Source organism: Mus musculus, chromosome 5 (genome assembly GCF_000001635.26).
Source record: "Mus musculus strain C57BL/6J chromosome 5, GRCm38.p6 C57BL/6J".
In the NCBI taxonomy this organism is placed as follows: domain Eukaryota; kingdom Metazoa; phylum Chordata; class Mammalia; order Rodentia; family Muridae; genus Mus; species Mus musculus.
In genome coordinates, this window is record NC_000071.6 from 111,365,031 (window position 1) to 111,388,630 (window position 23,600).

At 46.1% G+C, this 23,600-nt stretch overlaps 1 protein-coding gene across 7 annotated transcripts in view; it reads left to right on the top strand.

Moving 5' to 3' along the window:
* Nucleotides 1-23,329, top strand: part of Pitpnb (phosphatidylinositol transfer protein, beta) — a 57,663-nt gene extending 34,334 nt beyond the window's left edge. For 3 of the 7 annotated variants that reach the window (NM_019640.5, NM_001301644.1, NM_001359216.1), the window contains 5 exons: nt 6,282-6,359; nt 15,162-15,272; nt 17,958-18,080; nt 20,490-20,574; nt 21,473-23,329. In NM_019640.5, the coding sequence (NP_062614.1) occupies nt 6,282-6,359; nt 15,162-15,272; nt 17,958-18,080; nt 20,490-20,537 (360 nt within the window). In that variant the 3' untranslated portion in view covers nt 20,538-20,574; nt 21,473-23,329. The remainder of the gene's footprint in view (nt 1-6,281; nt 6,360-15,161; nt 15,273-17,957; nt 18,081-20,489; nt 20,575-21,472) is intronic. The other 4 variants (NM_001301643.1, NM_001301666.1, NM_001359217.1 and 1 more) reach the window with 2 other exon arrangements.
* The last annotated feature ends 271 nt before the right edge of the window (nt 23,330-23,600 follow it).

Sequence of the window (23,600 nt, forward strand, 5' to 3'; positions counted from 1 at the left end):
GGGATTGGAGGTGTGGCCAGCTTGGTGGCAGTGTGACTTCCGAGGAGGCTGTACTCTAGCCCGAGCAGGAATAGAGGTTCTCCAGCCCCGCTTTCAGATACAGTTTTCCAGACAGCAGCCTGATCCTGCTCTGGGGCATGAGTAATGCTGTCAGGCAGAGAATATCCTTTCCCTCCCCCGGGGTTAGGGCAGAGAGCACTGCTGGGGTGCTGTGCTGTCTGCTTCAGTCCAGCAAGAATGGTGCTTTCTTCTAGATTCCACTTTTACTGAAAGGAAATGGCTTTATAGTGTTTGGTCATTTTCATGTCACACAGGACCACACAGGACCCTGGACTTAGGAGCTGCAGTGTAGGTAGGGCATATCCGCCCAGGACATTCCCCTTTTAGTTGATGGCATTTGCTGTAAAATGTTCTGTGATGTACTGTCAGCCAAAGGGGAACACAAACTGTCAGAGCACTGCCGAACACATTGAGTGTCTGGGAACATCATTGCTGCCATTGGCATGTTTGTGGATTAATTTATTTCATTGACACCTATAGTCTTATTTATATTGTGTATATGAGTACACTGTAGCTGTATATGTTGTTGTGAGCCATCCTGTGGTTGTTGGAAATTGAATTTAGAACCTCTGCTTCCTCAGGCCCAAAGATTGATTTATTATTATAAATAAGTACACTGCTGCTGTCTTCAGACACACCAGAGGAGGGCGTCAGATCGAGTTATGGATGGTTGTGAGCCACCATGTGGTTGCTGAGATTTGAACTCGGGACCTTTGGGAAAGCAGTCAGTGCTCTTACCCACTGAGCCATCTCACCAACCAGACACCTAGAGTCTTAAATACCTACAAACGCCTTAGTGTGTGTGTGTGTATGTGTGTGTGTGTGTGTGTGTGAGAGAGAGACAGAGACTATCTGTCTGTCTGGGGTGCATATGTGGTGGTCAGAGGATGACTTTGTAGAGTGTATTCTCCTCTTCTGCCTTTACACAGTAGCTGGAATTGAACTTGAGTCGCAGCACATACAGCAAGCACCTTGGCCTGCTGAGGCATTTGCCCAGCCCAGTGCCTTCAGTTTTTTTATAGGATGTGGTTCTTTGCTTTTTATTTTAAAACAATTTCTGTGAAGATCAGGCTAGCATTGAACTCAGATTTCACTTGTCTCTGCCTCCTGAGTACTATGGTTAATGGCATGGGCCTTTATTTTTAAGAAGTATAACAAGTATACAAACATAAAGGGAGGGTAATGTTAAGTATGTGGTAGTTCTGTACATAAAACACGCCCGCACCAGTAAACTCAGCTCCCTTGGGGGAGGGGCTGGGAAGGGGAGCACAGGCAGTTGCTTCAGGCTCTCTGAGCCTTCACGCTGTACCTCACCTGCCGCTCCTTGCTCTGGTGTCAGATGTGCAGGGTGTCACATCCCACATTTGGTAGTCAACTTTTCTTAGCTGAAAATCTGACGTTGTCATTTGGGGAAGGGGGGTCTTCCCTCATAAACACAGCATGGGCTTCCGGCAAGGAAAGGAGAGGGTTGGAAAGCAGGAAGAAGTCTCCGTTGTTCTCTAACCTGGCAGGGCCCATGGCACCGGAGTGGCCATAGGTTGCTGGGCTGTAAACAATGAGTCCATCTGGGATCATCGTTGCCACCCCAGGCCCTTGTGGAGGTCTCTGTGCCATTAGAAAGACTGTGGACTGCTCTGTCCATATCTCCCAGCCAACACTAGGATGGCACCTTTGATCTCAGTACAGGTGTTTGTAAATGCAGCTTTTAGGATTCATTGGTGGAAAGCAGAAGGATTCGTGAAGTGGCTAGATCATACAATATTTTTAATGCAGTTTCGTTCCTCTGAGGTACATCTAGTAAAAGAAACTAGGCCAACAAGTTATTGACAATTAGTGGTCCTTTGGGACTCTGCTTTAATGAATAGATAAGAATGATTTGTAATTAGCATAATAATTATATGCAAATGAAGCCTTCTGAATTGCTCTAAAACACTTCTGAACTGTTTAAACAACCCTCCTGAGATCTTGTTACTCTATTAATTTGTGTAGCAAATCTTTTTTTCATAGATCATGCAAAGATAAACTTCAGCCAGGCCCCTATGCCAGTGATTATAAATTCCAAGGTGGTAGGACCTGAATTAATGAGATTTACTTATACTGTATTAATGGTACTCTGTGGGAACCTGCAAGGGTGAGGAGTCACTGGGGATATGTAATTAAAAACAGAAAAGAAAGCTGCTGATTGGAAAATAACTGTTGAAATCAGTTTCTTAAACAAGTTAGTAAATGTTACTTTTCTGCTATTATACCATATAGCAGAGCTACTTCCCTGCTACAGTAACATTCAATGCAGACACTTTTCAGCCAGCTGGCCTGCTTTGTCAGCTCCAGGCAGGCAGTTAGCACTGGGGTCAGAGACTTTTCATTTTCTGTTTTCTAAGGACTGGAGTATTTAAAGGGGTCAAGGAGTGCTGAGAGGTTGGGTGCTCGATTTGCCTTCAGTTTTTATTTAGCCTTTCCCCAAGCTTTGCTAAGCTGAACAGTAGTGCCCATGCATTTCAAACTTTGTGATTATCTCTGAGCTCTTTGAATAGACACCTAATTAATCGTTATATGCTAAAGTAGAACATTTGTAGCAGGCTGCAGGACCCTAGCATTCACTTTGTAAAATTCCCCTGGGCATCCTGTTACACTGGCTGGGCCCTGGTCTGCCTGAGCAGGTGTCCTAAGAGTTGCTAAGGCTGGTGTTTGCGTCGCTGTTCCTTGCTGCTTACCCTCACCTGTGCTAGCTGACCCAGGCTCACTCTGAGCCGTCTCTGGTGTCTGAGGCTCACCTTGACTTTTCACCAGCTGTCAAGCTCACCACCCACTCCCTTCCCCATTCAGAATCAGGAGTTCAGTCTGCGCTCAAGAACATATTTAGGTTGGCTCAGCACAGGTTTTATGCTTGCATTTTGGGGAACAGCCACTATGCTAAAAGATTCATAAAAATAATATTCTTTGTCTTCAAAATTAATCTGGTTTCTGTTGAGGGTCTCTGTTGAGGGTGGCAGTAAGTAACAGATGTGTACCCATGAGGTAGCGCAGCTTTCCTGAACCAGGGCTGAACAGTTCCTTATATGGATTTAATGACTGCATTCTGGGACTCCGGAGGCATGGAGGCACTAATCCACTGATTTACCGTATCATACTTTAGTTTGTTCTCTGAGGGGTCTTGGCTTCCATTCGCCTTCGTTTTTACTTAAATGAGAGTGTCAGTGACACAGCGTTGGTTAGCACTAATCCAGACGAGTCTTATGCTGATTCTGCTGTGCTTTTGTGTCGTTGGGACTATTGTTGGAGGAACAAGTAGTGTCTCGGAAGGTGCGCCTAGCTAGATAATGATGCTTTTTACCGGGCCCTTATCCTGACCAGGCTCTGGGCATTGTATAGGTAATGAAAATTAGATCACAAAAATATGTTAAGCACAATGCACCTCAGTAATAAGATTTTTCTCCATTTAAACATGATTTTAAACCCCCCCCCTTTTTTTTATTAAAGTGCGTTTCCTTGGCCTAGTGAATTTGCTTTCTTTCTTCCCAAGGATTATACAGAAAGTGCATAGCAGATTCAGCCTTCAGAATACCCAGGAGCTGGAGACTGAAGTAGACTGCAGCTGTCTTCACCCACAGTATTCTAAAAGAACTAATGAGATGAGAAGTCTGCAGCTGGTGGCAAGCACAATAAACCATGAGCCAGGGGCTTCTCTCCGTCAGAGCCTCCCTTCCCCCTGGGATCCCACAGGAGACAGAGTACTAACAAAGCCAGCAGGCTGTCTCATTCCACACTATTGCTCATTTGCAGCTGTAATTGGTAGCTGAGGTCGCATTCTGTATGCTGAAACTGTCATACATGAAGGAATAGATTTGTCCGTTGTGATACGGATATAAATCGACCAGTTTTCAAATCCAGAGACCAAATCAGGCACCCAACAATAAAACTGCAGCAAGAAGATACTGTTTAAAAAATTAATCATAGAAATACAAAACTTGAGGATGTGAAAACTACATCCACTTCCTACCTTTTCATATTATGCTACTTAATTCAACTGATTAAACATTTACAGATTCAAACTAGCAAACGCAAAGTGTCTTGGTTTTGACAAGGTGCATTATTCTCACCTGTCAGGCTACAGTGCTGTTGTCAATAATTGGGTCATGTTACACTCTCAGTATAATGCCTTTAATGTTGGCTGCAAAGAGGGGAAGGTTTCATTCTACGTATCTGTCTCAGAAAGACCCACTTGGACACCCCTGGTGCTGAGACTGACATCTTGGTTTTTCAAATGTTCACCCCCCAGATTGCGGACACCTTTGGTTGCCCTGTATGGTATAGCCATGTGAGCCAAGGCAAAGATCAAAGAGTTCATTAAGAGCTCTTCCAGAGGACCGGGGTTCAATTCCCATCCACCATGCAGTGACTTGCAACCTTCTGTAACTCCAGTTTCGGGGACCTAAAGCCTCCAAGGGCATTGCACATACGTGGAGTGCACAGATACACATACAGGCAAAACACCCACACACATAAAATGAACAAGTATTTTTAGAGTCTGGTTGAAGTCCAGGTGTAGGAAGCCATGTCTGTTCCTCACGGGGTGGTACTCTTCATGGTATGTTTTAGAAAAGCAGCCTGTGGCTGGAATTGATGGCAAAGGTTCACAGGTGTGCTTTATGGAATAGTGTGTCGGATCTATAGTGATATTTTCACAAGGTTTTCAGTTCCTTTGGTTTCTGAATCTACTGCAGATGGGTTCTGTAGGTGTGTGGTGTGGCGGCCTGGCCCTTCTGACCTCCTTTAGCTTCACCTTCACTGGTCTCCTGGGGCCAACCTGACCAGAATTTAAGCTGAGTCCTCCCTTCTTACAAGTTGACTTGTCCTAGTGTCTGAACTGTCTTTATTTAGTGCCATTGGTTTTATTTATTCAACGCTAGAGGTAATCATGTACACTTTATTGTGGATTCACATAGAGTTTTTCTATGGAGGTGAGTAGGTTTGCACAGTCCCTACCCTCACCCCCCAGTTTTTCATCCTCAGTTCTAAAGTCCGGTTTCCCTCTTTCCTTTCACATTTTAATGCGTCCAAAATCAAGGTTTGTCTCCCAGATGTGACATGCATTAGCCTTCTGTGTCTTCTTAGTGACACATAGAATAGTAGTCTAGCCTTTACTTGTCGGCTGCTCATGGTCAGAATGTGTGGTATTTACTATGCAGTCCCTACAGCTGAGGAAAAACATGGCTGCTATGACCACAGCCACGTTGTACCCAGTCCATAAGAGAAAAGGGGTGTGGCTTCTCACTCAGAGAATAAGAGGGCAGATCATGGCCAGCCTTCTAGGTAGTAGATGGATGATTAGAAGTTAACTGTTAAAATATCCTAAACATGGTATGCCTTTCTCTCTACTTTTAAATATGAAGACTGATGCACTTGTCTCTTGTAAGGGATCAGTTCTGGGCTGACACTGCTTGGTTTTGATTCTGACTGAACTTTCTTTCTTCTCTTTTGGTAGTTGATACATTCTTGGGGATTTTGTTTTGTTTTGTCTTGTCTTGTCTGCCTCTTTCAGCTTGACTGACCTTAGGGACCAGCCCTGTGCTCTAGCCCTCATCATCGTGTGGTAGCTGTTCCACGGGAACTCTGATGGAGTGAGATGGTACTGGAAGAGATGATTGTTTAATATAACGACACTTTTTCAATGTGGGGGAACATAGACCCTTCTCTGGCTTTAATGTTGAACCTCTGCCTGGAAGAGAATGGTTCAGAGGCTTATAGGCTTGTTTTTGCTAGCATGGCTTACTTGTGCTTGTGAGTGTAAGTCTTGGGATGGCCTGATCAGTTTACTTCTTTCCTGAGTTTGAGGAAGCACACTGGCATTTTATGATGCGGGTCTAAGTTGGGGTTTGAACTCACCTAACTGGTAGCGATGGAAGTCAGTGCTGTTGTGCCCAGACAAGTGAAATGACTCCGGTTGCCCTGACCCTTGAGGGCAGCTCCTCTCTATGTGTCCTTTCTGGGGACAGCTTGTCTTGGTGGCCTTCTATCAGAGTTCAACACTTGTAATTGCATAGTTGAGATAAAGGTTTAAAAAGTAACGGGATGCAAACTGCAAATACTATATGTGGACACACCTTCCCCTGTGTGTAAAACACACACATACACACACACAAAACACACACATACAGCTCTAGCTTCAGAAAGACTGGTCTCTGGTTTTCTTCTTCATCTCTGACTGTTTTGCATTACAGGACTACAAAGCTGATGAAGACCCTGCATTATTCCATTCAGTCAAGACCAAGAGAGGACCCCTGGGACCTAACTGGAAGGTACTGGCTGCTGACCGTGCTGACAAGCAGAGTCTTGCAAACATAACAATTGCTAGGTTACAGGTCTTAAAGAGGTGGTGGTGTTTAAATTGCACAGAGGGATTTGTCTGTGATAAAGACTTAGGGCCATTTGCAGTTGGCCTGTGAGTATGTGCTGCATCAGCAAACGGAGCAGAACCAGGCTGTCACCCTCAGTGTGCCACCCTGTGCTGTGTGCCACTCTGTGCCGAGGAATACGAAGAGAAGCAAGTGCTGTGATCCTGGTGACTGTGATGTCTTCTCCTGACTCCAGACGGGACAGAATCCATGTTAATTGAAGGTTTATAGTAGGGTCTAGTCTGTATCAACTGTAAACAAGTTCTCCCCTCACCCAGGTGTTTCCTTGACACTTATTGATGCTTACGCATTTAGACAGCAGGATACCAGAGAGTGGCTTTTGTGGCAAGTGTTTGTATTCAGAGAGAGTACACCTTCACTCCACTCATGAAGTAGGAAAAACAGCCAACAAAGACACTGAAACCACTATAGAAGTGTAGTGTTCTACACCGAATAGAATCCCTTAAACACGGCTTACAGGGTTAATGGCAGGTTCCTCTGATGAGTTTGATGGACCAGGAGGTGCATAAAAACCCACACCTGACTGGAGCAGGCTGTTCACCTACAGAATTTTCTTGGCAGCCAAGCTCTTAACAGTTGCTGACAGCCTGAGGGAGCAGTGTAGTGCTGGCTGCTCCTGTAGAGGACCACTGGATGGCCCCCGTGCTGTTACATCTGTATTGTAAACTGTTGCACATCAGCTAAAAGGAAGGAGAGAGGGATCTGACTTTGCATCATGGGAAATGACTCACTGCAGGGTGTAGTAGTTTACACCTTTAATTTCAGGACTCAGGGGTTTAAGGCCAGCCAGAACTACATAGTGAGACCCTATCTTAGGAAAGAAAGAATCATAATTTGTCATATTTTCATTTTTGTTTCCAGGGTATAGTTCAAAACTCTGACAATCTAGTAACCATGACTAGAGACTTAATACTCAAGAGGTGGTAAATGTCACAGTGATGAACAGAGTCCATAGCCACCATCTGAGTCCAGGAGATCCCCACCCAGCTCCAGGTTCAGCCCCTTCACTCAGGCTAGTGGCTCCCAAGGCACAGTCTCTGCGGAGGCGGCCTTGCTTTCTCTGGTGCTGACTCTGGCACAAAATGCTTTTACGGGGGACGAAGAAGCAGAAGGCTCGTGAGAAAAGTCTGAGCTTTTCACCCAGTTAACAGTGTTTGATTATAGATTTTACACACCCGTTGCACGGCCGGCTTGTTCTGCTTGAGTGCAGAAGTGCAGGAATTCTTGGGACTCTTGAGAGGTTTCTGACTGGCCATGGAATTCCTTGTGTTTAGCTTTGACTTGGTTTTTCTGGTTCTTAGGAAATAAGAATGTGTAACTGGCATGGCTTGTTCTTGCTTTGTTGCTGTGATGTGTGTTTATGCACAGTCCTTGATCTCTGATTATGTAAAATTCTATCTAGAGTAGCTTAAGTTTATTTGGTGACTCAGTTTCATGCAGGAGCCAATGCTACCGGGGGGTCACTACATAGCCCAGGCAGCCCTTAAACACTTAGTAATTCCCCCACCTCAGCCTCACAGATGCTAAGATGACAGGCTTGAGCCACATTATGCTGTGCCTACAAAGCAGGTGCAGCAGTGACTTCATAGTGCGCACGCCAAGAGCTCCTTCTGTCCACCTGTGGATGGATCACTTGCTCCTATTGTTCACATGGTGGTAGGTACTCCCACAAAGCAGTTGCTAGCTGACCTTCCATGACCTTGTGGATATCCCGGGTAGTGAAGTAAATATGTTAAACTACCATTTATTGATGTGAAGGAACGTGAAGACAAGCCAGCGACAGTAACTGAACACACATGGGAATGGGCACCTCTGGACTTGACAAGCAGAGTAAGGTCGCCAGGTGGTTGGGGTTTCTACACTTCAGAAATATGAGCAAGTAACAAAAGAAGTGTGTGTGGCCCTGACAAGATGACTGCTGAGGTGTGCCACACTCAGGCTGCCATGCAGGCTAGAGAGCCTGTGGCCTCTATGAGAACTTTCATCCTCCAGCTGCTACTTCAGCAGAAGGCTGCTGCTACCCAAATGCTACCCACATCCCAGAATGGCTCCAGGGCTAAGTGAAAGTCTCAGGGTGGATTGGTTTGCTTGGTTGTGTGTCTTTAGGTGCTCAGAAGACCCAGGACCTGACACTTTTTGGGCAAGTGCTCTGTTACTAAGTTGCACTCCAGTGACTGCTCAGACACCTCCCTGACTTGGTATGGAGGTACTTCCTGTGGTACTTCCTGGCTGTATTCAGCTGAGAGGAGGTTCCCTGTGGTCCCAGGGATACCTTTAACCTTCCAAACCTTGCTGGGCCGCATGTACAGGTGCTTTTGTTTATAAATGGGAAATGTGACCAGGGTAGGAGAAACTGGTGCTTGCAGGTTCACAGCCTGGGTCCGGTGCTGCTCAGAGGAGTCAGGTTTGGCCATGAGGCAGATCCTTACTTGGAGGTAGGTCACGTCTGCCTCTTGTGTGTTATGTTGTGTCATTAACAGTTTAACTCTGTGCTTAGACAGTTCTACAGAGTGGTCAAGGCATCTTTAGTGATAGAGGCACAAAGGGAGAGACTCATTAAATACCGTGAAGGTACATGCATTAGGATGTGGATAATGTATGCCTTGAGCCTCAGTTTCCATGCCTCTGAAATTCAAACATTAGTACCCACCCCAAGAGTTGTTAGGAAGATTAAAGGACAGGCGTCTGTGCTGGGTACAGGAAGTTATTACAGAAGGTCAAGTTCTTCCCCTTCTTGTACAAGCGTGCGTGCGTGCACTCAAGTGTCCGTCTGTACCTCCCCATCGCACAGTAGTTAGAATTCTTTTGTCTTAGGTCTTGAGCCCATGACCCTTGTCCTTATGTGTTTAGTGAGTGCTTGGTGTGGCTTAGCTGTTAAGCCAGGGCCACAGAGCTCAGAGCATTTCCCAGCTGGGTGGCGCAGCTGAGACTTCTCCTTTCCTAAGTCTGTTGTGAGCACAGGCTTTTCCCCACTTATGATATGATACAAAGTTTTACTTAAAAACAAACAAACTAACAAAGCCAGGAGTGCACTGTAGCTCCAGAGAGTAGGCCTTAGTCATTGCTCATTTTCCCTAAGAAGAAGGAAATTAGAAGATCTGAGCACATGAATTATACTTTATTACTTAGAGTTCAACATGAAGTGACTTTGTGCATGCGGATAGAGCAATTTATAACCTGATTAAGAATTTTGCTTCAAGGCAGAACTGCTGATGAACATCATCCTTTTCTGTGGCACTGTTTGCATGCACACGCATGCATTTGTATGTGTGGCTTTACCTTCCATCTGGAGGGTGTGTGTCTGTGGCACTGGCACAGCCACCTATCATTGGCTTCTCAGTAGCATTTTACACCCGTGTTCCTCCTGCTCTTCAGTAACAAGTTGAAGATTACGGTGTCGTTCTAACCCAATGAAAGGAAGAGTTCAGCGTCTGTGTCCACAAATGGATGAGCCTAACTAGGAGGCTATGCCAAAGCTCCTGCTTCTGCAGTACCCAGACAGTGGTGCACGTGGTGATCGGGTCAGGAACAGGAGCTGTCCCAGAAATTCCAGAGGTTTGATGCTTGCAAGTATGGTCTTCAAAGTGCTGGCAGCGGGAGCTTGGCCTTTCAGACTCCTGCTGCATGTGCTGCTCAGTCACACTCTAGGACAGCCCTTGTAGCCATTCTGAGTTCCTGTTCACATTGTAGAGACACCAGTTTGTTTTTTCTGTGTCCTTGTGATTGATTTCTCTTTCTACCCCACACGTGTGGAAAGGTAACAGCAGCCTTGTCTGTCAGCTGAGGTGTGAGGTGGTGTGCTGGGGACGGGAGCAGTGGACAAGGCTGATGAGGAGAAGCCGCAGTGCAGCTGTGAAAGCCTCCTTCCAGGTGGACGCTGTGGCTCTCCTAATGGACAGTGCTTCAGAGCTACAGATCCCTAACCTGACTGCCTGAGGTCCGAAGCGGTTGAGGGCCTGCTTCCTTCCTGTATTGTTTGTAACGTGTGGAACTCAAACTGGTTTCTAGTTAGGTCACATTTTGGATCCTGTATAACAGACGTTTACAGACATGGCATGTTTTCAGAGGATTACATGGTCTGTTGACCCCACTTTTTAGGTGAAGTCTTTAAAGTGCATTTAGCACTTAGTATGCCTTAATTATATGTGTAGAACTTCTCCCAAAGATGTCAAAATGAACAGGCCCATGTCTTCAAACATCAGGGTGCCCTGGCTGCCTGCTAGCTCTTGCCTTGGCTTGTCTGTGGAATGCCTCTGCTTCTAGGTAGACCTGCAGGACCCAGGCCTCTGGAATTGTATGCTGCCTGGTTCGGGGAGTGACTTGGCAGAGTGGGGCTCTGGCTGGGCTCCTCCTGAGTCCGTCGAGCAGGGCCTGCAGGTCACCTGCTCATCGTGACTTTTCATCCCTGATGGGGAAGGTGTGAACTGTCCAGTCACTGAGAGAGAGCATGGACACTGCTGCTGATTCCTCACAACTAGGGCCTTTGTAAATTTATTGTGCCTGTTTTTATAAACTTGAATATGATTAGGTCATCATTTGGAACTTTTTCAAAGCAAAAAGTCTCCCACCATGAACCCCCAACCCCACTAGAGGCCTCTGGGTGCCCCTGTGGGACTGTTGGTACCTCAGTCCAGGGTAGTCTCCTTGTTCTACTCCCTGTTTTCAGAGTGTGAGACCACCATGGTTTGTGGCTGCACCTTGCTTACCTGTGCCTTCAGTAACCAGCGCCAGTCAGTAAGCTAGTGTCAACCCAGGCCCACCCAAAAGACTCAGAGGAAAAGCTGTCTAGAGAAGAGAAGACAGCATGCGCTGGAGAGGGAATGGGGCTCGCCTCGCCTCGCCTGAGATTGCGGTGCACACGCTTGCCATGGATTCTGTGATCCTGTGTTGACATTTGCTGGTGCACACTGGCAGCAGCCCTTGCGGCACATTTATTTTTAACTTTCTTAGTGCGATTTCGGTTGGAAACTTAACACTCCAAATTCGGCCGCCAAAACTGAGCATTCTGATTGCCTACCACTGAAAAACTAAAATACTGGGGAGTGTGAACCGCATGAAGACTGCTCTGCTGCAGAGGAGCGCCGGCTCTGCCCACCCCACAGCGAGCCTACAGTATGAAGTGAGCGAGCGAAGCTGAGGAGACCTTAGAGGCTCTCCTCCACTTCTCTTAGCATTTGTACATACTTCTCTGTCACAGATGAAGAAGACATTTGTTCCTGAGGCTAATGTTGGCTGATTGCTTACCATCGAAGCTGCACAAGCTGCAAGTCCTCAGAGCCACGATGTGTGGCTGCTGTGTGCGCTGCTTCCCCGAAGGCCTCGGCCACATGCCTCAGAGTAACCTAATACGCGCTTGCTCTTAAATTGAAAACATGATTGGACTTGGGAGGCTTCATTTATAGTTAGTAACATGAATGTAAGGAATTCTGTGACTGTACAAATGATTTAAATGCAATTTTGAAAACATTTTGCAACTAACTAGTACATGCTACATTATGGATGAAATTTGAATTATGTGGGAAATAACCTAATGTGGGGCTCTTGAGCTTGGGACGCCCATCTCATAGAACTGCTGGCTGCTCTTCCGTTAACCAGCTAATGTTCTCCTTCTTAAATTTAATCTATTCACAACTCACTTATTGGCAGAATAATTGTATTATGAACCAGCAGAGTTAGCTATAGCTGCCTTGATGCAGGTAATGAAGTTAGGTTTGGGCTGGATTGGAGCAATGTGTAAAAGGCCTGTTCTGTATTCTGTTCCCTGCCCTTTGGGTTGTTTCGAGAAGAAGTTGTTTTTTAAAGCAGTTGAGCTCTTAGGAACTTGATACAGGATGGAACTTCGTTCTGTCACAATGGAAATACCTTTTTTGAAGATTTTAAGTTTCTCTTCCTTCAATCTTTCTTTCTTTCTTCTTTCTTTTAAATTAGGGGCTAAAGAGACAGCTTAGCAGGTAAATTCACTGTTTTTTTCAGAGGACCTGGGTTTGGTTCCCGGCATCTACATGTTGTCTCATGACCAGTTCCAGGGGATCTGATGCCCTCTTCTGACCTCTGCAAGCACCAGGCATACATGTGGTGCACATGTATACATGTAGGCACAACATTCATGCATACATGCAGGCACTTGAATGCACATGTGTATGCACGCCAGAGCATGCATCAGGGTCAGAGGACAGCTTGCAGGAGTTGGTTCTCTCCTTTCATGTGGTACCAAGAGGTTGAACTGAGGCAGTGAGGCCTGGCAGCAGGCACTTTACTTACTGGCCATCCCACCAACCCAAAGTCTATAGCTTGGATTACAGGATGATTCTTTATCAGTCACCTTTAAACAGGAATGACTTGTGAAATGCCATGCACACGTTAGCTACCGCAGAAAGACACGTAGAAACGACACCTAAAGTGCCATGCACACGTTAGCTACTGCAGGAAGACACGTAGCTTGTGTGTGACTCCAGTGACACGCTGACACCTCCAGAAGACAACTGGGAAGTCAAGGCAGCAGGCCGGTGTCTACTTGAGCAGAGTTTAGTTGGGTTGCATATTCTTCCCTCAAAGGGTTGGTTGTTTTTTTTTTTTTTTTTAATAACTGCTTGTAAGTTGGATGGAAAACGAAGAAGATCGAAAATAAATAAACATGAGGTGATTGATTCTAGAACTAGGATTTTTTTTTTGGCCCATTTAATTTTTAAAATAATTCTTATAGCCAAGTGCAAACTCTATAAATTGCTGTGTTAATTGGCTTTAGTAGCTTGCCAGCATCACTGGGAAGCCTGGCTCACTGTGGAGTCCCTGTGTGCTAGAGTCCAGCCTGTGGAGGGCGCTTATGTTACATTTGGCTCACTCCTTTAATTAGAACTGAGTCTCCTCTCAATTTGGGGAGAAGGCTGACGGGCACACAGGTAAACTTTTGTAGGGAATGCTGTGTGCAACTCTTAGGGTTCGAAATGAAGTTGTTTGTGGCTTGTAGTACCCAGGACTTGTCCCAGCTGGAAGTTGCTTAGGGCTATCAGTGTTACTGGGGGTGGTGGCTGAGCTGTAGAAACTGTAGCCTGAGGGTGTGGACAGGGGTTTCACAGGCATTGAATGGGAAGGGCATGTTTGCTTTACCATCTGTAGCTTTGGAGCTAAGCTTGCTCAGTCCTGGTTCACCTCGGTGGACTCTAATAGTTTAGCTCTTCCTGTTCACACAGAGGAGTGAAGCCAGCAGAAGAAGGGTTCTGTACAGTAGGAGCCACAGCTGGATGCCATGTGCCTGACCTAGTGCCAGCTCGACCTGACTGACCCTGGAGCCATGTTCTCATTCTCAGCAGCACTCACTGGGCTAAAGGTCCCAGCGTGGGTTCCTTGCATATTGAAGAACTGTTCTGTGGGAGGCTCACCTTACCATCCTTTCTGCAGAACTGGGTTTTCTGAGGCAAGCTGACTGACCTCATCCCAGCTTAGAGCCAGGCCTGCAGTCAAGGAGAAGGAGGCTTGTGCCAGTTTAGCTGGTCTGCTAGAAATGAAGATACTCCCGAGAGACACTTGGGTCTATCTCGTTCTGACTTGAGATTGTTTAAACATTGGACTCAAAGCAGCGTAGATTTCCCCAGGACTCTTAGTGCTGGGAGAAGGAGAATGTGCTTGTCAGAGGGGAAGCTGTGTTGTCTTCCAGAAAGAGACTCCACAATAACAATGAATGTTTCATAGGATAAAACTGAGCCCTGACAACGGTGGGTCAGTTGGGGGCGGTACCCATCCTGCCAGGGCTTACGTACATAACCTTGGCCCTCTGTTTAAACTTCAGTCTCACTTTAGGGCCCCAAAGGTGAATTTGAGGGGCTTTCCACATATTTTTGTCCCTCTCGAAGTGTGACTACGTTGAGTAAACCTCCTTTTTCTCTTCTCACTATTAAACTGGCTCCTGTTATTGGGTGATTGAACTCAGGTGGCCAGACCTGACCTGACTTAGCTTTGTGACCCTCCATGTCTGATAGCAGCAGTGTGTTCTGCTGCATGACAGATGAATGGCTCCACCAAAGGCAGCAATGTTATTCTGTTGTTGCAAATACACGTGTGTATGTGCACACACGTAAGTCACAGTTGCTTATGTGGGTGGTAGAGCAGCTGGATACTCAGGTGCTGGTCTCATCACCCTCTCCACCTTTCCATGAGTGCGTGTTACTGGTCAGGAAGCCCCGCTCTGGGGTGCTCTTGTTCAAGGGTACAGCTGAAACCCCGCCCCACCACCCCGCCCCACTACACAGCCTGAGTGAGGACCGTTGCTCACAACATCCTCATTTATCCAAACAAGGCTTGACTTTCCATCCACATCATCTGAGTGAATGCCAGTGTGTGGCAGGCACTCTGGGAACTGAAGCTGCATGTACAGGCCATGCTGTGAGCAGTGTGCATTTGCATCCCCGCCTGTGGCCTTCTGCTGTTATGAACTGCTGCTGCATTGGAGATATTTGGAAACACAGAAATGGTGGAAGGTCATGAGCAGATCCCCAAGGGGAGTTAGGGAACACAGCCTCCCTGTTTAGGCTCACTGTGTTAAGAGCTTCCTGTATAGTGACAGCAGCTGACCTCACAGTTGGATGGCAGAGAGAAGCAATGCTCTCAGTCCATGGTGGTGTTCCATAACAGTCTGTTTCAGTCAAAACCTAAACACTGACGTCACAATGTTTCAATTTTCTCATCTAGAAGGAGCTGGCAAACACCCCTGACTGTCCTAGGATGTGTGCCTATAAGCTGGTGACCATCAAGTTCAAGTGGTGGGGGCTGCAGAGCAAAGTAGAGAACTTTATCCAGAAGGTAAATCTGTTTGAGGGGTGGGACTTCCTTCCTGTGTTGGGGGTTGAAGGTGGGGGTGCAGATCTGAGATCTGATGGAAAATGGTCTCTGGTAGCGCAATCTCTTTTGATACATGAAAGTTATCATCCCCAAGTGTGATACTCTAAAAACATCAAATCCAAATATAATGAGATTTTAAGAGATTCTTTTTTCTTTTTTTTGTTTGTTTGTGGTTTTTTGTTTGTTTGTTTAAGATTTTATCTTAATGTGTGCAATGTTCTGCCTGCGTATATGTCTACACCAGATGTATGCAGTGCCTATGGAAGCCAGAAGATCAGGTGATCCAGAGCTGGAGTTAGAAACAGTTGAAAGCTATTATGTGGGTGCTGGGAACCCAACCTGGGTCCTCCGGAAGAGCAGCCAGTGTTCTGAACTTCCCTGAGCCATCTCTCCAACCGTTAAGGGACATCCTTAGGAGAAACAGAGTGCTTTCCTGATAGTTGTGCCAGCACTTCAGTACAGAGACCTCCCCTCTGGAGAGTCGGTATCCTGACCACTTCTCTCAAGCACTATGTTGCCTTTGTCTGAAATGCCTTTTTTAGAGGTCTTGCTGAAAGTAGATAGACCCTAAATAGGGAACATGGTCCAGGGATCCAAATCCTAATTGCTTTTTAAACAATGATGATAATAACATACACATCTAGATATGGAGGGATCATCCACAGTGGTGCAATCAGTTTTGTGCAGTGTTGCCCAACAGCACACAAAACAACAAAATGCCCCTGGTCATAAACTAGCAGGAAGATGTGGGAAAGCTCTGTTTACTCTTCCATAGTATTCCCCCCATCATCACTACAAAGATGTCCTTGGGGGCTGGAGAAATGGCTCAGTGGTTAAGGGGCCGATTTTCAGGGGACCTAGGCTTGATTCCCAGCATCCATATGATGGTTACAACCACCTGTAACACAGTTGCAGGGATCCACACCCTGTTCTGGCCTCCAAGGTCACTACAAGCATGAGGTACACAGATATGCATGCACATACTTAGTGCATGTACTTATAAAGAAATCCTAGGGAAGGGAAGACACCCTGTTACCCACTGGATCCCCACAGAGGTTCTGCCACTTGGATAACAACCTCCCTGCTTTTAAACTACCAAAACTGTTGTTTCTTCTACCTAATCACAGCTGGCTCGTGAGCTTGCTCTCTGCATACTGGCCTTCTCGTCTTGACATCGTTGTCAATATATTGACAGTCCTGTTTAGACACAGAGAAGTTGCATGTGTAAACACGAAACTTTCTGTTCATGGGGGAGAGGTTGAAAAAGAGTCAGCTCTTGCTGACTGGGAGAGTTGAATGCAACTTAAATAGTTGGGTATTTAAACCAGTATTTCTATACATGGTAGTGGGGGGTGGGGGGAGACAGACAGACAGACAGTAGGGCAGCAATATATATAGCACAGAAGAATTAATGTACTGCGGGCTTTCCTTAAGTGCAGCATATCTTTTGATCAGAGGTGAAGACCTGAGGTCTAGTCTTATTGTGGAGTAACGTGGTTGACCTTTGATCCTTGGCATTGAGAGTACTTGTCAGTATATGGAGCCCAGCAGGAACACATGGAATCCAGTTTTGTATGTCATGTGCTCTTGGCGTCTATCAGACCATTAATCCTTTTGCAGGGGAAATTCTTTCTCATTTCATGGGGAATTCTGAAAATGATTTTGAATTGTGTTTATTTGCTGTCTGTGGTATGTGCACCACCTGGGTGGTGTGGAGAGGGGAAGTTTGTGGGAGTTGTGTCTTGTCTCCCACCAAACAGATCCAGAGCCCGAGCTGAAGCCATCATGGTTGGAGGCGAGCACCACTACCCGACAGGCTGCCTTGCCACCCTTCACAGGGAATTCTTTTATTTTTATTTTTATTTTGTATATAATGATAGTAGGACAGAATTAAGGTTTCTGTTATAAAGATTTTATATTTTAGCCAGGCAAGTGGTGGCACATGCCTTTAATCCCAGTGCTTGGGAGGCAGAGACAGGCCAATCTCTGAGTTTGAGGCCAGCCTGGTCTATAGAGTGAATTTCAGGGTTTCACAGAGAAACCTTTGTCTTGAAAAGAACAAACAAGCTATATATATGTAAAACTATGTAACTATATAACTATGTATAGTTATATATAGTATATATTTAAATATAACTAAATATATATTACATATATATGAATGTATGTATATGTTATATAATTTTGAGACAAAGTCTGTATATATATATATATACACTTATGTAACTATATAACTATGTATAGTTTTAAATATAGTATATGTATATATAACTAAATATATATTACATATATATGAATGTATGTGAGTGTGTGTATGTGTATATATATGTATGTACATATATATATATACACTCAAGCTTATTATTATTATATAATTATTATATAATTTTGAGACAAGTCTGTACATACCCCTGGCTTTTCTGAAACTCACTATATAACCAGGCTGGCCTCTAACGCAGAGATCACCTGCATCTGCCTGCTGAGTACTGACTGGGATTATAGGAATGCACCACCAAAGTTGGCGTAGTTTCTGCTGTTGTATAAAATGGACTTTTCAAACTAAGCACATGTTCATTTTATGGGATGCTTGGGACACATAAAGTTAATGTATCACTAATCAAATGTTTTTGCCACTTTGTTTTAAAGCAAGAAAAACGGATATTTACGAACTTACATCGCCAGCTCTTTTGTTGGATTGACAAGTGGATTGACCTGACAATGGAAGACATTAGGCGAATGGAGGATGAGACTCAGAAAGAACTAGAAACAGTAAGCCTTGCTGCGGCGGCTGTGTCTGTCTCTAAAAGTGTACATGCTTAGAGACTACTTAGACTTGCTGAAGGCTGTTTCTTTCCATGTTTATTTTTACCAAAATGGAGTTTTTCAGACACTAACACCTTTCACCCCTCCCGAATGTAGACTGGAACCTTCTTATTCCAGAATGTGTCCCTGTGAAGACAGATCTCGGGCATCAGTATCTGTGACAGTCTCTGTCTCAGTCCTTTTAGATGGAGATGCCTGTGGCTCAGCATGCTCAGCAGTCAGCCCAGCTCCCTCCCTCCCTCCATAGGCAAGGCAAGGCAAGCTAAGCTAAGCTAAGCTGGTGTGTCCTCTTGGTTCCAGCAGTGCCATCTCCCCACCCTCCTAGCCGTGAGCTCTTATGCCTTGGTAAGCTCTAGGAACATTCCAGCGGTCCTTGGCAGGGGGTCAGGGTGTAGTTTCATGGTTAAGCAAGGATTTGGTTTTGATTTTTCCCTGGGCCGTGTTTGCCTGCAATTGGCAGTCCCTTCCTCGAGTGGGAAGTGAATCCAAGGCATGTCCAGGACCCTCAGGGCTTCCAAGCAGTCATCTCGAGTCCTTCCAACAGGCCTGGCTATGCCAGCCCTGCAGGTGTGGTATCTGATGGCTGGCCCTTGAGACTCGAGCCCCATGTGGTCACTGGGAGTGGCAGGAAGTTGGACTCTAGTGCAAATGAGATGGTGTCTCTGCCATAGCACAGTGAAGGATTTGTGCCTGCAGTTAGTTACTTTGGGTGATTGGAGCAGGCCTGCTTTTAATTAGCCCTACACAAATCTTCAGAAAGGAATATAGTGTATATTCTTTATATGGCAATACAATGCTTTAGCCTACCTTCTATTTGAAGTAAACTATAGACAGACTTCAACTTATGAATGGATTTTGCTCCAGATTATTTTTGCTTGATTGAATTTGGAAGGTACTTTCCCAAAGAGACATAAGGGGGTTGGTTTTTTTCTTACTGAGGCTGGGACTCTGGGTCTGGTAGGGTGGTGGAATGATAGCGTCTCCCTCCCTCTCTGTTCTAAGGTTGGCCATGGGTAGTCACACAGGCAAGCATAGGCCTCACCCTGCAGTCTTCTGGCCCACACCTCCCACTGCCTCGTGCTCATGATTCTTAATTGTTAGTGCTCCTGAGGAGCCGCCCAGAGCCAGCCCTCTAGACACGGACCCTTTGCCTCTGCCTGCCATGTGCTCCCTCCTAGTTTCCTCCAGGTTCCAGTTCCTGTTGAGTTGTCAGCTCTGGAGCAGCTGCTCAGGCTGAAGCTGCTTCTAGCCTATGTTTCCCAGAGCCTAGGGGTTACAGAAAACCAGCCCTCGGGGGTGAGCGAGCCTTGGCCCTGGTGTGAGTTTGTGCTGAACTCTCCTTGAGGAAGACTGATCACTGGTGGCGAGATGATGAGCTCTGACCCCTGACCCCTGACCCTGGGACAGAGCATGGCTGAGGGCTGCTGCTCCCACTCTTGGTTCTTTGGAAGTTCTCAGGCTGCTGGTACCTGAGCACACCTAGAGAGGCCCTGGCCTGGAGATGTTGACTTGCTCTCATCTCTGGCAGTAGAGCAGGAGCCCAGCAGCAGCTCTGCCAGTCATTCAGTCAGCCATCTGGGGGTCGAGCTGAAGACGCTCAGGACTCCGGCTGAACGAAATCCCCTGTGAGCCTGCTGCATTGTGCCCTGGGCTCGGGGTGCAGGCGGCTCTTCATCTCTGAATACTTCAGAATGATTTTACATAGATCTCTACATTCTGGGCTAACCGTCCTTACATAGTTCCTTGTGATGTCACAGAGTGTTTTATTCCTACAGTAGGGGTTGTTTTAGAAATACAGTATTGTTTGTTTTCTGTCTGTTTCTGGTGTTCTCCTTTGAGGGTTGTTTGTTTGTTTGCTTTGGGGGGCGGGGGGGATTTTGTCTATAGCTGTTAGAAATGCCTGCTGTTTGTTGGTTCTCTTCTGTGTTCTGTTCTTCTGTGTCTCTTCTCTGATCCTTACTCCTAGTAAACCTGAAGGCATTGAGAAGCTGCTCTTAAACAGAGCCACAGTGGCAGCACCTTCACAGACTCCTGTCTCGTCCAGAGCCCCGCCTCCAAAGCATTTTCTCAAAGTATATTGACACTTCCCTTGCTGTTGTGTCCCTGATCATTTGCTGCCGTAACGGGTGCCTTTGTTTAGATGCAGATGCAGTTTACTTTCCAGGCTGTTAAAGGGATTCCCCCATAAGTTTGTTGGAGCCAGGACCATTTGAAGGTCTCAGAACTCCATCCCTTCTGGGGCTACACATGAGAAGCAGGCAGTCTCTATAATTGTTGCTAGTCCCTTTCTCTCCACTTGCTTACTAACCCTACCTAGAATCATTTTAGCAGCTCATGATTTTATTTTACATTTAGATGCGTAAGAAGGGTTCCGTCCGAGGCACGTCGGCTGCTGATGCCTAGATGAGGCCCCTGTAGGTCAGAGACATTATCAGACTGTGTAAGTGAAGACCCGGGGAAAAGAGTGTCCAAAAGCCTGTGCCTTTTGGTGATGGGGAGTTAACTAATGAGCACACAGGTTCTTGCCAGTTGACGGGATTCTCCATTTAGAATTGAATAGATGTCCATCGTAGAAACCGTCAGCCTATGGAGTGTCTCACTGGGTCATTCTATGGACCAGGTTGAATGTAACAGTCTCCATCTGCTGTCAGTGACTGCTTACTTAGTGGCCCTGGCCCGGAAGCTGGTTGACCTTTTGATAGCCAGCCAGTCAGAGGACCTGGTTCTCAGTAGAGCCTTTTGTGATTCCCAGGGAAATCTAGGATTCCTCCTGCCACACCATGAGGCCCACCTCAGTAGCTCACTAGAGGTGTAAAGTGTCCCATGTGGCACAGGTTGCTTTGCAGTTAGCTTTACTCTGTACAGAGCAGCGGCGCCTGTGTTCTCTGCAGGTGTCCATGAGACAGCAGGGGCCGTGGGCCACCTGGCACAGGCTCCTGGCTGCTCCCTGGTGGAGCTCTCCCTTCCCTGCGCCGCCTTCCTGGGCGAGAGGTGCTCTGTCGTGAGAGGGGGTTGCTTTGTTGAGCCAGAATTGAGTAATACTTCTGATATTTCTCCAGAGTTCTCTATATCTCATGTTCGTTTAAAACAGTTTTTTTTAGTTGTTTGTCACTTTGATTTGAGTATTAACTTTCTGTGATTTGTTCCTGCTGCAAGTTTACTTTTTTCCTGCGATGAAACAAAATGTTTTGCCTTTAGCGTGGCCTGAATCTTTTTAAACAGAACAAAATTTTAGGGTGCGGTATGTGGGGAATATTTTCTACCAAAGTTTTTCCGTGTGGAGTCTCTCAGGAGAGCCTGTGGCTTAACTTGCTGTGTATTTCTTTACTTTCTTACAGCTACGGAGTCAAGGCCAAGTGAGGGGGACCAGTGCGGCCTGTGATGACTGAAGCCACCAGCGTCTCAGTGTTGGACGTTTCCAGTGTGTGTCTGACGATTCGAGCACACGTGTGCACACACACGGACGGACACACACAGACACACACACACACATATTCTCACACACTTATGCGTGTGTGAATATGTGTGTGGATGTCTGTAGCTGTATGTAAAGCACATATGGCTACAGGTCTAGATACACACATGAGTGTATATATATATGTATGTCCATGCTAGATACACACACGAGTGTATATATATGTATGTACATGCTAGATGCACACATGAGTGTATATATATGTATGTACATGTAAAGATCGAAGGGAGCAGGGCGTTTTCTCCAAAGTACTGCACCTGCCTTCAACAAAAATACTAAAGAAAATATTTTCAATATATATACCTGGAACAGATATTAATAATCATCAACATGATGCCCTTGATGGACAAACGGACTGCCCTGTGGTGCCCCGTGGTGCTGGCTGGCGTGCTTCGTGAATGCCAGGTGTGGACCAGTGTGTACAGCCTATGATTATGTTTCTGTTTTTTCAAGTCACCACATACACACACTTAGTCTCATTCCATCAGCAACAACTCCTACAGAAAGATTTCTTCAAATTTTTAGATACTCCAGTGACTCTGGAATGTAAACTCTGGATGTATTTATAACTATTTATTTCTGGGTGGCCACTATCTTCCAGCCAAATCCAACATTATCTGTCAAGTAAGGAGTCAAAGCTCTTTATTGGTTTGCCCGAGGGTTGGGGAAGTCCTTTTTTAAAAATTGCCACTTTTTATTGGATTTTTGTATTTTGAATTTCAAGTATTTTTCTACATCAAATTTAGCAAAAAACAGTGATGACGGTTTGTGATTTATAATAAACACTAGACAATATTCAGACTCTGGCTAAGCAAACGGCGATCAAGCAATTAACCTGAGTGGTATTGCAGGCTGTGTGGAGCACTTCTGTGGAGTTTTGTTTCTGAAATGGCTTTTCTGGAATTACAGCCTGGAGACTTTGTGGATAGTCTGTATTGTTCTCAGCTCACAGGGTGGGAGAGTGATCACGTCCAGCTCTTTTTCTGTTGTGGTCCAGGCCAGGAGGAAATGAAGAGCTAGGAACAGCTTGAGTGTGGCCCAGGTCTGTCGCCATCCTGACGCCCAGCCAGACCTGAGCGTTGCTGCCGACTCTGCTTCCTCCTCATTGCTCCTCCTCTTCCTCCTCCTCCTCTTCCTCCTCCTCCTCTTCCTCCTCCTCCTCTGCCTCTGTTTTTTCCTGTAAGAGAAAGGAGCAGTAGCTGGGTAGGATTTTCTTTCCTTATGACCTTTCTGTCTGATGCTGTTTCCTCTTGTTAGCCCTGGGACCCTGACCAGAATCACACTGCTGAATCCTTCAGGTTACACACTGCCTTTTTAACCCCCAACCCAGAGCACAGCACCCTGCCATCAGAGCACCCGAGTGACCCCTTTGTTGGCAGACTTGGCCTTCATGTCCCCTCCGCCCTGCCCTGTGTCCCATGGGAGCAATGGCAGAGATTCCCACTGCATCGCACTGCCCGGTTACCCTCAGCAGCAAACCCTGGGTTCTAACCCCGGCACTGGAGAGCCCAACCGTCCCCAGTGGAACCAACTCAGACATCCATGTTTCCTTAGGAGCTTGGGCACAAAGGCAACGGACTCCTGTGTTGTTCTAACAGCTGTGGAGACTGAGGGACGTGTATGAGCGTAAAGCACCTGCTTTACTTGCCAGTCTCCTGTGTAAATTACAGTAAAACAAAGGAACTGAAACGGAAACAAAATAAATTTGATCTCAAAATTCCACCTGTGTGCTCCTGTGGTTGTTTGCCTGGTGCCACGTGCTTGGGATAGCACAGACCACTGCTGGCCTTTGAGTTGTGGTTTTTACAGCCCCGCTCTGAAAAGACAAACAGGTTCTGCTGTCCTGCTTCTCCTGAGGGGTGTCTGTCCTTGGATGTGGGCTTGTGCCAGTCAGGTTGTCACCTGTGGATTCTGAGGTGGTTTCCTGCCCTTACTGGAGTTGAGTGAACTCGGGTGGAGGTCCTGTTAGCCTCACAGTTGGCAAAAGATTA